At 57.2% G+C, this 15,404-nt stretch overlaps 1 protein-coding gene across 4 annotated transcripts in view; it reads left to right on the forward strand.

The window, feature by feature from the left end:
* Positions 1–15,404, forward strand: part of LOC103179737 (plectin) — a 61,469-nt gene that overhangs the window by 38,265 nt on the left and 7,800 nt on the right. For all 4 annotated transcript variants that reach the window (XM_042346816.1, XM_042346817.1, XM_042346818.1 and 1 more), the window contains 8 exons: positions 2,990–3,165; positions 3,819–3,957; positions 4,265–4,621; positions 6,196–6,279; positions 6,487–6,591; positions 7,304–7,402; positions 11,433–14,144; positions 14,617–15,285. In XM_042346816.1, the coding sequence (XP_042202750.1) occupies positions 2,990–3,165; positions 3,819–3,957; positions 4,265–4,621; positions 6,196–6,279; positions 6,487–6,591; positions 7,304–7,402; positions 11,433–14,144; positions 14,617–15,285 (4,341 nt within the window). The remainder of the gene's footprint in view (positions 1–2,989; positions 3,166–3,818; positions 3,958–4,264; positions 4,622–6,195; positions 6,280–6,486; positions 6,592–7,303; positions 7,403–11,432; positions 14,145–14,616; positions 15,286–15,404) is intronic.

Raw genomic sequence — 15,404 nt, forward strand, 5'->3', positions numbered from 1 at the left:
AGCGCTCCGTAACACAGCCCAGTGACACACAGCACTCCGTAACACAGCCCAGTCACACACAGCGCTCCGTAACACAGCCCAGTCACACACAGCGCTCCGTAACACAGCCCAGTCACACACAGCGCTCCGTAACACAGCCCAGTCACACACAGCGCTCCGTAACACAGCCCAGTGACACACAGCGCTCCGTAACACAGCCCAGTGACACACAGCGCTCCGTAACACAGCCCAGTGACACACAGCGCTCCGTAACACAGCCCAGTGACACACAGCGCTCCGTAACACAGCCCAGTGACACACAGCGCTCCGCAACACAGCCCAGTGACACACAGCGCTCCGCAACACAGCCCAGTGACACACAGCGCTCCGTAACACAGCCCAGTGACACACAGCGCTCCGTAACACAGCCCAGTGACACACAGCGCTCCGTAACACAGCCCAGTGACACACAGCGCTCCGTAACACAGCCCAGTGACACACAGCGCTCCGCAACACAGCCCAGTGACACACAGCGCTCCGCAACACAGCCCAGTGACACACAGCGCTCCGTAACACAGCCCAGTGACACACAGCGCTCCGCAACACAGCCCAGTGACACACAGCGCTCCGTAACACAGCCCAGTGACACACAGCGCTCCGTAACACAGCCCAGTGACACACAGCGCTCCGCAACACAGCCCAGTGACACACAGCGCTCCGCAACACAGCCCAGTGACACACAGCGCTCCGCAACACAGCCCAGTCACACACAGCGCTCCGCAACACAGCCCAGTGACACACAGCGCTCCGTAACACAGCCCAGTGACACACAGCGCTCCGCAACACAGCCCAGTGACACACAGCGCTCCGTAACACAGCCCAGTGACACACAGCGCTCCGTAACACAGCCCAGTGACACACAGCGCTCCGCAACACAGCCCAGTGACACACAGCGCTCCGTAACACAGCCCAGTGACACACAGCGCTCCGCAACACAGCCCAGTGACACACAGCGCTCCGCAACACAGCCCAGTCACACACAGCGCTCCGCAACACAGCCCAGTGACACACAGCGCTCCGCAACACAGCCCAGTGACACACAGCGCTCCGCAACACAGCCCAGTCACACACAGCGCTCCGCAACACAGCCCAGTCACACACAGCGCTCCGCAACACAGCCCAGTCACACACAGCGCTCCGTAACACAGCCCAGTGACACACAGCGCTCCGTAACACAGCCCAGTGACACACAGCGCTCCGTAACACAGCCCAGTGACACACAGCGCTCCGTAACACAGCCCAGTGACACACAGCGCTCCGCAACACAGCCCAGTGACACACAGCGCTCCGTAACACAGCCCAGTGACACACAGCGCTCCGCAACACAGCCCAGTGACACACAGCGCTCCGTAACACAGCCCAGTCACACACAGCGCTCCGCAACACAGCCCAGTGACACACAGCGCTCCGTAACACAGCCCAGTGACACACAGCGCTCCGCAACACAGCCCAGTCACACACAGCGCTCCGCAACACAGCCCAGTCACACACAGCGCTCCGCAACACAGCCCAGTGACACACAGCGCTCCGCAACACAGCCCAGTCACACACAGCGCTCCGCAACACAGCCCAGTGACACACAGCGCTCCGTAACACAGCCCAGTGACACACAGCGCTCCGCAACACAGCCCAGTGACACACAGCGCTCCGCAACACAGCCCAGTCACACACAGCGCTCCGTAACACAGCCCAGTCACACACAGCGCTCCGCAACACAGCCCAGTCACACACAGCGCTCCGCAACACAGCCCAGTGACACACAGCGCTCCGCAACACAGCCCAGTCACACACAGCGCTCCGTAACACAGCCCAGTGACACACAGCGCTCCGCAACACAGCCCAGTGACACACAGCGCTCCGCAACACAGCCCAGTGACACACAGCGCTCCGTAACACAGCCCAGTGACACACAGCGCTCCGTAACACAGCCCAGTGACACACAGCGCTCCGTAACACAGCCCAGTGACACACAGCGCTCCGTAACACAGCCCAGTGACACACAGCGCTCCGTAACACAGCCCAGTGACACACAGCGCTCCGTAACACAGCCCAGTGACACACAGCGCTCCGTAACACAGCCCAGTGACACACAGCGCTCCGTAACACAGCCCAGTCACACACAGCGCTCCGTAACACAGCCCAGTCACACACAGCGCTCCGTAACACAGCCCAGTCACACACAGCGCTCCGTAACACAGCCCAGTCACACACAGCGCTCCGTAACACAGCCCAGTCACACACAGCGCTCTGTAACACAGCCCAGTGACACACAGCGCTCCGTAACACAGCCCAGTCACACACAGCGCTCCGTAACACAGCCCAGTGACACACAGCGCTCCGTAACACAGCCCAGTGACACACAGCGCTCCGTAACACAGCCCAGTCACACACAGCGCTCCGTAACACAGCCCAGTCACACACAGCGCTCTGTAACACAGCCCAGTCACACACAGCGCTCCGTAACACAGCCCAGTCACACACAGCGCTCCGTAACACAGCCCAGTCACACACAGCGCTCTGTAACACAGCCCAGTCACACACAGCGCTCCGTAACACCGCCCAGTGACACACAGCGCTCTGTAACACAGCCCAGTGACACACAGCGCTCTGTAACACAGCCCAGTCACACACAGCGCTCTGTAACACAGCCCAGTAACACACAGCGCCCTGTAACACAGCCCAGTCACACACAGCGCTCTGTAACACAGCCCAGTCACACACAGCGCTCTGTAACACAGCCCAGTTACACACAGCGCTCCGTAACACAGCCCAGTCACACACAGCGACTGGTGGCTGGATCTCGTCATTCCATTGCCAAACATGTCACGTTGGAGCCAGTTCAGCTCCAAGCAGCTAAGACGCCGTATGGAACGCAAGACTCGTTGTGACGGTGCGGAGATGAGTCGCTCAGTACGTCTCTCTCTCCCTCCCTCCCTCCCTCCCTCTGTAGAAAATCCACAGTGAGCTGGACAGCATCAAGAGGAACCTGAAGACAGTGAATGAGAAGACGGAGCTGGTCCTATCGATGCCAGACGTGGGCAGTGGCCCCGCCCTGCGCTCCGCCCTGGACATCACCCAGCAGAAGATGGAGCGTGTGTACAGCCTCTCCACGGTCTACCTGGAGAAGTAGGTGTCAGCGCACCCCCAAACACAGCCCCCCCCAACCTCCCCCAAGCACAGACCCCATGCTCCCCCAAAACACAGGACTCACACTCCTCCAAAACACGGGTCACGCACTCCTCCAAAACACGGGTCACGCACTCCTCCAAAACACGGGTCACCCACTCCTCCAAAACACAGGACACACACTCCTCCAAAACACAGGACACACACTCCTCCAAAACACAGGACACACACTCCTCCAAAACACAGGACACGCACTCCTCCAAAACACGGGACACACACTCCTCCAAAACACAGGACACGCACTCCTCCAAAACACAGGACACGCACTCCTCCAAAACACAGGACACACACTCCTCCAAAACACGGGTCACGCACTCCTCCAAAACACAGGACACACACTCCTCCAAAACACAGGACACACACTCCTCCAAAACACAGGACACACACTTCTCCAAAACACAGGACACGCACTCTCCTAAAACACACACACACTCTTCCCCCCCCCACCCCCCCCCCCCCCCGAAACACCACCCACATGCTGCCCCAAAACACAGGCCTCTTCACTCCGAAAACACGGGACCTTGCGCTCCCAGAACACGGGGCCGCTGTGTTCACACAGAGGGGTTGTGTTCACGCCGAACGCTTGTGTTTAGACTGAAGACGGTGGAGGTCGTGATTCGCAGCACTGAGGGCGCTGAGAAGATGGTGAAGAAATACGAGGACAAACTGCGCAACGTCAACACTGTCCCCTCCGACACCAACAGCCTAGAGAGCTACAAAAAACAGCTGAAGGTCAGCGAGCAATCCGAGAGAGGGAACGAGAGAGACAGAGAGTCTCTGCCTGTCTCTCTCTCACATTGTCTCTCTCTCTTTCTCTCTCTCTCTCTCTCTCTCTCTCATCACTCACTCACTCTCTCTCTGTCTCACACGTTCTCTCTTGTCATTCACTCTCTCACTCGTACTTTCTTACACTTTCTGGGTCTCACCCTCCGTCCCACACACTCTCACTCCCTCACACTCTCTCACACACGCACTCTCTCTCTCTCTCTCTCTCTCACGCGCACTCTCTCACGCTCTCTCTCTCTCGCTCTCACACCAGGAGCTGCGGGCAGAGCTGGAGAGACAGCAGCCACAGTTTGACACGCTGGACACTGAGCTGAGCAAAGCGCGCGCTGTGAACGAGCGGATGATCCGGAGTCACAGTGAGCGTGACGTGGACCTGGAGCGGTTCAGGGAGTGGGTTCAGCAGTTGCTGGAGCGCTGGCAGGGGGTGCACACCCAGACCGAGACCCGGGCTCGAGACCTGGAGCAGCTGGGCCGACAGCTACACTATTACCGCGACTCCTACCAGCGGCTGATGAGCTGGATCGAGGAAACCAAACAGCGTCAGGAGCAGCTCCAAAGCCGGACAGGCGGCAAAGGCAACCACGTCAGCCAACAGCTGCTACAACAGCGGGTGAGGGACGGAGTCTGTCCGGGCTGTGGGTGGGGGAAGCAGGGGGAGGTTGGGTCTATGGTGGAGGGTGGTCTCTGGAGGAGGTGGGATCCGTTGAGGAGGTTGGGTCTATGGCGGAGGGTGGTCTCTGGAGGAGTTGGGATCCGTTGAGGAGGCTGGGTCTATGGCGGAGGGTGGTCTCTGGAGGAGGTGGGATCCGTTGAGGAGGTTGGGTCTATGGCGGAGGGTGGTCTCTGGAGGAGTTGGGATCTGTTGAGGAGGCTGGGTCTATGGCGGAGGGTGGTCTCTGGAGGAGGTGGGATCCGTTGAGGAGGCTGGGTCTATGGCGGAGGGTGGTCTCTGGAGGAGTTGGGATCTGTTGAGGAGGCTGGGTCTATGGCGGAGGGTGGTCTCTGGAGGAGTTGGGATCTGTTGAGGAGGCTGGGTCTATGGCGGAGGGTGGTCTCTGGAGGAGTTGGGATCCGTTGAGGAGGTTGGGTCTATGGCGGAGGGTGGTCTCTGGAGGAGGTGGGATCCGTTGAGGAGGCTGGGTCTATGGCGGAGGGTGGTCTCTGGAGGAGGTGGGATCCGTTGAGGTTGGGTCTATGGCGGAGGGTGGTCTCTGGAGGAGGTGGGATCCGTTGAGGAGGCTGGGTCTATGGCGGAGGGTGGTCTCTGGAGGAGGTGGATCCGTTGAGGAGGCTGGGTCTATGGCGGAGGGTGGTCTCTGGAGGAGGTGGGATCCGTTGAGGAGGCTGGGTCTATGGCGGAGGGTGGTCTCTGGAGGAGGTGGGATCCGTTGAGGAGGCTGGGTCTATGGCGGAGGTGGTCTCTGGAGGAGGTGGGATCCGTTGAGGAGGCTGGGTCTATGGCGGAGGGTGGTCTCTGGAGGAGGTGGGATCCGTTGAGGAGGCTGGGTCTATGGCGGAGGGTGGTCTCTGGAGGAGGTGGGATCCGTTGAGGAGGCTGGGTCTATGGCGGAGGGTGGTCTCTGGAGGAGGTGGGATCCGTTGAGGAGGCTGGGTCTATGGCGGAGGGTGGTCTCTGGAGGAGGTGGGATCCGTTGAGGGGGCTGGGTCTATGGCGGAGGGTGGTCTCTGGAGGAGGTGGGATCCGTTGAGGAGGCTGGGTCTATGCGGAGGGTGGTCTCTGGAGGAGGTGGGATCCGGTGAGGAGGTTGGGTCTATGGCGGAGGGTGGTCTCTGGAGGAGGTGGGATCCGTTGAGGAGGCTGGGTCTATGGCGGAGGGTGGTCTCTGGAGGAGGTGGGATCCGTTGAGGTTTGGTCTATGGCGGAGGGTGGTCTCTGGAGGAGGTGGATCCGTTGAGGAGGCTGGGTCTATGGCGGAGGGTGGTCTCTGGAGGAGGTGGGATCCGTTGAGGAGGCTGGGTCTATGGCGGAGGGTGGTCTCTGGAGGAGGTGGGATCCGTTGAGGAGGCTGGGTCTATGGCGGAGGGTGGTCTCTGGAGGAGGTGGGATCCGTTGAGGAGGCTGGGTCTATGGCGGAGGGTGGTCTCTGGAGGAGGTGGGATCCGTTGAGGAGGCTGGGTCTATGCCAGAGTCGGGGCCCGTAATCACCGTCTCATTCCCCGTAGAAACTCATGGACGAAATTGAGAAGAAGAAAGAAAAAGTGGACGAGTGCGAGAGGTTTGCCAAACAGTACATCGATGCCATCAAGGTATTTGCCTGACGTGTCGGGTGTTCTCTCCCTAACTCTCCGACCTGCTTACTCCCCAACCCGTCTCCCGCTGCCTCCGCGCGACTGGCTCCGGCCTCCTGCTTGTCAAGCGCTCTGGGGCGCAGCCCTGCATGAGCGGCGCTATGTAAAGTGCAAGTTGTTTTTTTGTTGTTGTCAGTGGCTGATTTGCCGTGTGGTTATTTCCAGGATTACGAGCTGCAGTTGGTGACGTACAAAGCTCAGGTGGAACCAGTGACGTCGCCGGTGAAGAAGCCGAAGGTTCAGTCGGCCTCAGACACCGTGATCCAGGAGGTACGAGCAGTACAGCAGCACAGTGTGCCGGGAGCCTCGAGTGTCTGTGCCGCACAGCGCCGAGTGTCCAGGTCACGGGGAAATGTGTGTCTGTGGCATATGGCACTATTATGTCTCTGTGTCTTGAGTCTTATCTTACTGACCCGGTGACTGACCCGGTGACTGACTGTGACCAACCCGGTTACTGACTCCCAGAGACTGACCCGGTGACTGACCCGGTGACGGACGGTTACTGACTCCCGGTGACTGACCCGGTGATTGACGGTGACTGACGGTGACTGACGGTGACTGACCCGGTGGCTGACGGTTACTGACGGTGACTGACCCGGTGACTGACGGTTACTGACTCCCGGTGACTGACCCGGTGATTGACGGTGACTGACGGTGACTGACGGTGACTGACCCGGTGACTGACGGTGACCAACCTGGTTACTGACTCCCAGAGACTGACGGTGACAGACCCGGTTACTGACTCCCGGTGACTGACCCGGTGACTGACGGTGACTGACGGTGACTGACCCGGTGACTGACCCGGTGACTGACGGTGACTGACCCGGTGACTGACTGTGACCAACCCGGTTACTGACTCCCAGAGACTGACGGTGACTGACGGTTACTGACTCCCGGTGACTGACCCGGTGACTGACGGTTACTGACTCCCGGTGACTGACCCGGTGACTGACCCGGTGACTGACGGTGTTTCTGGTTACAGTATGTGGAGCTCAGGACTCGCTACATTGAGCTGATGACCCTGTGCAGCCAATACATCCGCTTCCTGGTGGAGACACAGAGCAGATTGGAGCAGGAGGAGGTGAGTGATGCACTCACACACACATACACACACACATACACATACACATACATATACACACACATACATACATATACACACACATACATACATAAACATACACATACACACACACACACATACACACACATACATACACACACATACACACACACACATACACACACATACATACACACACATGCATACACACACACACACATACACACATACATACATATACATACACACACACATATACATACATACATACATACACACACATACATATACACATACATACACACACACACAAACATACACACACACACACCCACATGCTATGCTGGCAGTGGGAGGCAGTAAATATAGACAAGAACCACGATTCTCACACACATCTACACAGGTTATTCCCCACACTGCTCGCAACGGTAGACATTGCTGTCTGTCTGTGTCTGTCTGTCTATTTGTCTGTCTGTGACTGCCTATTTGACTGTCTGTCTGTGTCTGTCTGTCTGTTTGTCTGTCTGTGACTGCCTATTTGACTGTCTGTCTCTGTCGGTCTGTCTGCCTATTCCTAACCTCTGTTGCTGTCTGTTGCAGTCTCATTCTATGATAGCAATGGCAAAGCTCTGTGGTTTTAGCTCGCGAGACTCCGGCAGTATCCCAACTCACACTCTGACACACAAGCCTTGACTCTGTAAGATAGATAACATCCGCCTGGCTGCCTCCTCCACCCCCCCACCCTCCATCATGTCGCCTACCACTCCCCCATGTCTCCTTCACCAACCTTTCCTCCTACCACGGCCCTTACCACGGCCCACACCTAACACTCCTTTGCCGCCATCTCTCCCTCCTCCCTTTCCCCCACCACCACCCAGATGAAGCCCAACAGCCGTTGCCTCAACCCCCTCCCCACCCGGCTTCTGGTCACTCACCTCCCCCTCCTCTGCCCACTCCTGGCTGACACAGTCTCTCTCACACATACTCCCCCACCTATGCTCCCAATTACCGAATGGATCGACTTTTAAGATCCTCTCACACGTTGTCAAATCCCTTCATGCCCCCACACCTCCCAACCTATTCAATGTGCTTATCATTCTGAAGCCCCTCCGCTTTGTCCTTACCTCCTTCAAGGCCCGTCTCAAAACCCTCCTCTTTGCCTTGGGTCGCTCTCCTAGCCCTACCCTCCCTGCCCTCCTGATCCCAACCCCCAGCTCGGGTCCAAACCCCTGGGACGTCCTTCTGACATGAAAAGGGCTACGTAAATGTAATTTGTTGTTGCCATCTGTGTCTCTCTGCGCTGCCTGTGTCTGTGCTCTGCCTGTGTCTCCATCCTCTATCTGTGCTCTGCCCACGTCTCTGTGCTCTGCCCACGTCTCTGTGCTCTGCCCATGTCTCTGTGCTCTGCCCGTGTCCCTATCCTCTGCCTGTGTCTGTGCTCTGCCCATGTATCTGTGCTCTGCCCATGTCTCTGTGCTCTGTCCATGTGCTCTGTCCATGTCTCTGTGCTCTGCCCGTGTCCCTTTCCTCCACCTGTATCTGTGCTCTGCCCGTGTCTGTCTCTGCCTGTGTCTCTGCCTTTGTCACTGTGCTGCCCGTGTCTCTGTGCTCTGCCCGTGTCCCTTTCCTCTGCCTGTATCTGTGCTCTGCCCGTGTCTGTCTCTGCCTGTGTCTCTGCCTTTGTCACTGTGCTGCCCGTACCTCTGTGCTCTGCCTGTCACTGACCGCTCCCGTCACTGAGTCCTGTGCAGGCTCACGGCTGTATCCTCTTGCTTACCTGCTTCTGCTTGTGAATCCAGGTTCCTGGGAGCACACTAACTGGCTGCATGGCAACAAGCGGGCTTGAGACGGAGCACGTAACCCGTGCCAGAGGGGGTCTGTGAACGCACGCGAAAGCGAGAGAGAGCGAGCGAGCGGGGGCTGAACCGCCGGCTCACGCAGTCTGTCGACGTTGAGAGGCCAAAGCTGCACACCCACGGCAAGGACCCGATGTCCTGTGGCTGTGTTAGTCAGTCAGGTGCCTGTGGACATGACAGGAGACACCGTGCCTTACACAGTGAGGTCTAGGTCAATGTCTCTTGTCACTCCGCACGCACACCGTTTGTGTCACTCCCATCACGTCGCTCTGGTTTACTCTGGCCTCATTTTGGTGTCTCGGCAATGCCAGCTTCCTGGTGCTGTAACTCTCTGTACTGTGCCGTTACTCACTATGCTGTGCTCACTCAGTGTGCCGTGCTGTCATTTGCTGTCACTCACTCTTTGTCCTGTACCATGGAGTCCTGTAGCTCAGTGCTTAGAGCACTCGCCTCGCAAGCGAGAGAATCTGGGTTCAATTCCCGGGCGGGGCAAAATGTTGGGCAAGTTTCCTTACTCCACACGCCTCTGTTTACCGAGCAGTAAGTAGGAACCTGGTTGTTAGTCGATTGGCGGATCGCTTTTCCTGGGGTAATAAACCCTTCAAAAAAAAAAGTAATAATAATAATTCGGTCACTCAATCCACGACTGTTTGTGGGACGCTGCTGCGCGCAATTGGCTGCCGCCTTTCGCCCACAAAACATGCAGTCAATTCAATTTACAGTGTGTTCTGTGAAGCGCTTTGGGACGTCCTCCCGACGTGAAAAGCGCTATATCAAAATGCAAGGATTATTATTATTATTATAATTCACTTTACAGTATATTCAGTGAAGCGCTTTGAAGACGTGATAAGACACTATATCAAATGCAAGGATTATTATAAGATTATTATTAGTATTATTACCATCACTCTCTGTGCTGTGCCGTTACCCCTGTGTTCCTCACTCAATGCATGAGCCTGTGACACCCATCACAGACCTCTCTCAGGTGGTCCTCTCTCTCAGTGCCTGTTCCTGTGTGTCATGTGGACTGACGTCCCCCCCCCCCACCTATTGAGTGGCTCCGACAAAGTATCAGCTGTCTGTTCGTGTCCCATTGCATTAAGCTGTTTATTGGCTGTTGCTGTGCCGAGCTCTGGCTCAGAGCCCTAAACGCCCAGCCAGTTCTCCGCCCGGCACACCAACACCTTAACCTAACATCTTACCAACCATGTGGCGTCAAACACCTGACGCTGACATTCTGGATGGGAATAATAATACCCGCATTTGATACAGAGCCTCATCACGCCGTCGAGACGTCTCTCAAAGCGCTTCACGGGATATACTTCCTGTGAAGTGGAGTGACTGTGTATTTTGTGAGCAAAAGAACCAGCTTCCAGATTTAGGACCGGATTTGAGAACGGAGTCCTGTAGCTCAGTGGTTAGAGCACTCGCCTTGAAAGCGAGACACCTGGGTTCAATTCCAGGCAGAGGGCGAAACCTTGGGCAAGTTTCCTTACTCCACACAGAGCCTAATAATAATCCCTTCAAAACAAAAAACAATAATAAATTGGTCATTTTCAATCCACGACTGTTTGTGGGACATTGCTGTGCGCAATTGGCTGCCGCGTTTCGCCCACAAATATACAGTCAATTCACTTTACAGCGTATTCTGTGAAGCGGTTTGAGACGTCTCGAAGACGTGAAAAGCGTTATGTCAAATGCAAGGATTATTATTATTATTATTATGGCGCTTAGAGCACTCGCCTCACAAGCGAAAGGACACAGGTTTGATTCCTGGCAGGGACGAAAACTTAGCCAAGTTTCGTATCTCCACACACCTCTGTTTACCCAACAGTAAGCAGGTAGGACCCGCTTGTCAGTCCATTGACGGATTGTTTTCTGGGAGCATGACTGTTTGTGGGACACTGCTTGGTCTAATTGGCTGCCACGTTTCTCCCACAAAACACACCGTTAATTCATTTACAATACAGTGCATCCTGTGAAGCGCTTTGAGATGCCTCAACGACGTGATAAGGCGCTCTATCAGATGCAAGGATTATTATTATAATTTGTCCCAATCGCTGCATCATCTTAAACGACAGTGAAACGGGCGGAGAGCCGGCAGGGCGGGATGCGAGGGCAGGGGGTGGGCGTGTTTGTGGTCGATTTACGTGTCCCCTCTTTTCTGACGGTGACGTTTCCTGGTTATTCAGAAAACGGCAGAGAAACTGAAGGCGGAGGAACGTCGCAAGCTGGAGGAGGTGGAAGCCGAGCTGGAGAAGCAGCGCCAACTGGCCCAGGCTCACGCCAAAGCCAAGGCCCAAGCCGAGAGAGAGGCCAAGGAACTGCAGCTGAAGATGGAAGAGGAGGTGAGCAAGCGAGAGATCGTGGCGGTGGACGCTCAGCAGCAGAAGCAGAACATCCAACAGCAGCTGCAGCAGCTCCGCCAGTCCTCGGAGACTGAGATCCAGAACAGGACCAAGATCGTGGAGGAGACACTTGTCAGCCGCACTAAGATCGAGGAGGAGATCCGAGTGATTCGCCTCCAGCTGGAGGCCTCGCAGAAGCAGAAAGCCGGGGCCGAGAGCGAGGTTCAGCAGTTGAGATCGCGGGCCGAGGAGGCGGACAAGCAGAGGAGGGTCCTGCAGGACGAGGCTGAGAGGCTTCGCAAGCAGGTCAACGAGGAAGCCCAGCGTAAGAAACAGGCCGAAGAGGAGCTGAAGGTCAAGGTGCAGGCAGAGAGCGAGGCGGCCAGGGAGAAACGCAAGGCCCTGGAGGACCTGCAGCACTTCAAGAACATGGCAGCCGAGGCAGAGAGGAAGATGAAGCAGGCGGAGGTGGAGAAGGAGCGTCAGATCCAACTAGCTCATGACGTGGCCCAGAAGAGCGCGGTGGCCGAACTCCAGAACAAACGCATGTCCTTCGAGCAGAAAACCAGTGAGCTGGAGATGTCCCTCAAGCAGGAGCACCTGGCCGTCACCCAGCTTCAGGAGGAAGCCAGCCGGCTCAAGAGGCAACAGGAAGAGGCGGACAGGGCCAGGGAAGAGGCCGAGAAGGAGCTGGAGAAGTGGCAGCAGAAAGCCAACGAGGCCTTGAGGCAGAGGCTCCAGGCCGAGGAGGTGGCCCACAAGAAGACCTTGGCTCAGGAAGAGGCTGAGAAACAGAAGGAAGAGGCCGACAGGGAGGCCAGGCGCAGAGCGAAGACTGAAGAGTCGGCCGTCAGGCAGAAAGAAATGGCGGAGGAAGAGCTGGAGAAGCAGAGGCGTCTCGCTGAGGAAACAGCCCAGCAAAAGCTAACAGCCGAGCAGGAGCTGATCAGGCTGCGGGCCGAGACTGAGAATGGGGAGCAACAGCGCATCCTGCTGGAAGACGAACTGTATCGGCTGAAGAATGAGGTGACCGATGCCCTGAGGCAGAGGAAGACCTTGGAGGAGGAACTGGCCAAAGTGCGGGCGGAGATGGAGTTGCTCCTGCAGAACAAGGTCAGGGCCGAGGAGGAGAGCAGGTCCAACTCGGAGAAGACTAAGCAGATGTTGGAGAGCGAGGCCACCAAGATGAAGGGTTTGGCCGAAGAAGCGGCTAAGCTGCGGGCGGTGGCTGAGGAGGCCAAACGGCAGCGTCAGGCAGCCCAGGATGAAGTGGTCCATCAGCGCGGAGAGGCTGACCGCATCCTGAAGGAGAAACTGATGGCCATCACAGAGGCCACCCGCTTGAAGACGGAGGCCGAGATGGCACTGAAGGAGAAGGAGGCGGAGAACGAGAGGCTGAGGAGGCTGGCAGAGGACGAGGCCTATCAGAGGAAGGCCTTGGAGGAGCAGGCCGAACAGCACAAGAAAGACATTGAGGAGAGGATCGGGCTCCTCAGGAAGAGCTCAGACATGGAGCTGGAGAGGCAGAAAACGATCGTGGAGGAGACCCTCAAGCATCGCAGGATCATCGAGGAGGAGATCAGGATCCTCAAGGTCAACTTCGAAAAGGCCTCAGAGGGCAAGTCGGACCTAGAGATCGAGCTGGGCAAGCTGAAGAGCGTGGCTGAGGAGACGCAGCAAAGCAAGGAGAGCGCAGAGGCGGAGGCTGAGAGACAGCGAGCCCTGGTCCAGGAGGAAGCCAAAAAGAGGCAGGAGGCGGAGAGGAAGGTTAAGGAGATCCTAGCGGCCGAGCAGGAGGCTGCCCGGCAGAGGAAGACGGCCCTGGAAGAGGTGGGAAGGCTCAAGAACAAGGCGGAAGAGGCATGGAGGCAGAAGGAGCTGGCGGAGACGGAGGCGACGAGGCAGATCAGCCTGGCTCAAGAGGCTGCGCAGAAGAGGCTGGTGGCTGAGGAGAAGGCCCACCAGGCCACCGTGCAGCAGAAGGAGGAGGAGCTGCAGCAGAGCAGGATGCAGGAACAGACGACAGTGGGCAGCCTGAGGGAACAGGCCGAACAAGCAAGGCGCCTGGCGGAGGAGGCTGAACAGGCCAAGTTTCAGGCCGAGCAGGAGGCCGCACACTGCCGCCAGCAGGCTGAGGAGGCCGAGAGGCTCAAACAGCAGGCGGAGAAGGAAGCAGCCAAGAAAGCCCAAGACCAGAGCGACGCCGAGAGGCTAAGGAAGGAGGCCGAGTTGGAGGCCGCCAAGCGGGCACAGGCCGAGCAGACGGCCCTCAGGCTGAAGGAGGCTGCGGACGCCGACATGGAGAAGCACAAGAAGTTTGCGGAGCAGACTCTGAGGCAGAAGTCGGCGGTGGAGGCCGAGCTGACCAAGGTAAAAGTCCAGCTGGAGGACACGGATCATCAGAAGAGTGTGCTGGAGGAGGAGAGGCAGAGGCTGAAGACCGAGGTGGGTGAGGCCATGAAGCAGAAGAACCAGGCCGAGGAGGAGCTCTTCAAGGTTAAGATCCAGATGGAGGAGCTGGTCAAGCTCAAGCGGAGGATCGAAGAGGAGAACAAGGTATGTAAGAGGAAGGGAGGAGCTGAGAGCACATTGGGGCGGGAGGGTGAGAGTGGAGGACCCTACACAGGGAGTGGGTTTAATCATTGAGACCATGGCAGAGGTTAGGAGCAAGCGCGACACTCAGAGGACTGTTAGCGAGGAATTTATCACCTCAGAGAGGCAAATGTGGTGTCCTGTAGCTTTGAGTACTCGCCTCGCAAGCGAGAGGACCTGGTTTCGATTCCCGGGCAGGGCCAAACCTTAGGTAAGTTCACTTACTCCACACGCCTTTGTTTACCAGCTGTAAGTAGGAATCCGGTTATTAGTTGATTGGTGGATCGTAATAATTCCTCTAAAAAAGTTATTGATCTAATTAGAATGGCAGAACAGGCTTGAGAGGCTGAATGGCCTACTCCTGTTCCTATGTTCTTTTTGTTCCTATATCTCAAGTGTATCGCTGATGTTGAGAGTCTCTGTCTCTGGGTTTCAGGTCCTGATGATGAAAGACAAGGACAAGACACAGCGGCACCTGGAGGAGGAGGCGGAGAGGATGAAGCAGCTGGCGGAAGAGGCCGCCAGGCTAAGTGTGGAGGCCCAGGAGTCGGCCAGGCAGAGGAAGATGGCGGAGGAGGACCTGAGCCACCAGCGAGCCCTGGCCGACAAGATGTTGAAGGAGAAGATGCAGGCCATGCAGGAAGCCACACAGCTCCGTGCTGAAGCCGAGCTGCTGCAGAGGCAGAGAGACCAGGCCGAGGAGCAGGCCCAGAAGCTCTCCGCAGACAAGCGGCAGATGCAGGAACGCTTAGCCGCAGAGGCCGAGGAGTACCAGAAGACCCTGGAGGCCGAGCGCCGGCGACAGGCACAAATGAGCGAGGAGTCGGAGAGGCTTAAGGACCTGGTGTCTGAGCTGACCCAAGCCCAGGCCAAAGCCGAGCAGGAGGCCGAGAGGTTCAGGAAAGAGGCCAACTCCATCGGAGGCAAACTGCGGGAGACGGAGGAAGCCACCAGGGAGAAGAACGACTCCGTGCGTAGGCTGGAGATGCAGGTGGCTGAGTCGGACCAGGAGGCGAGCGGCCTGAGGGAGGCCATCGCTGAGCTGGAGAGGGAGAAAATCAAGCTCAAACAGGAGGCTGAGCTTCTGCACAGCAAGGCCAAAGAGGTGAGTGTGCCTATAGACACCTGCACGGGCATACACATCTACACCAATATCTCCACCAGCACACACACCTGCACTGACATACACACTGGCACCAAGCGCTGACCAACATGGGGTCCCAT

Source organism: Callorhinchus milii, unplaced genomic scaffold, assembly GCF_018977255.1.
Source record: "Callorhinchus milii isolate IMCB2004 unplaced genomic scaffold, IMCB_Cmil_1.0 Scaffold2, whole genome shotgun sequence".
NCBI lineage: Eukaryota > Metazoa > Chordata > Chondrichthyes > Chimaeriformes > Callorhinchidae > Callorhinchus > Callorhinchus milii.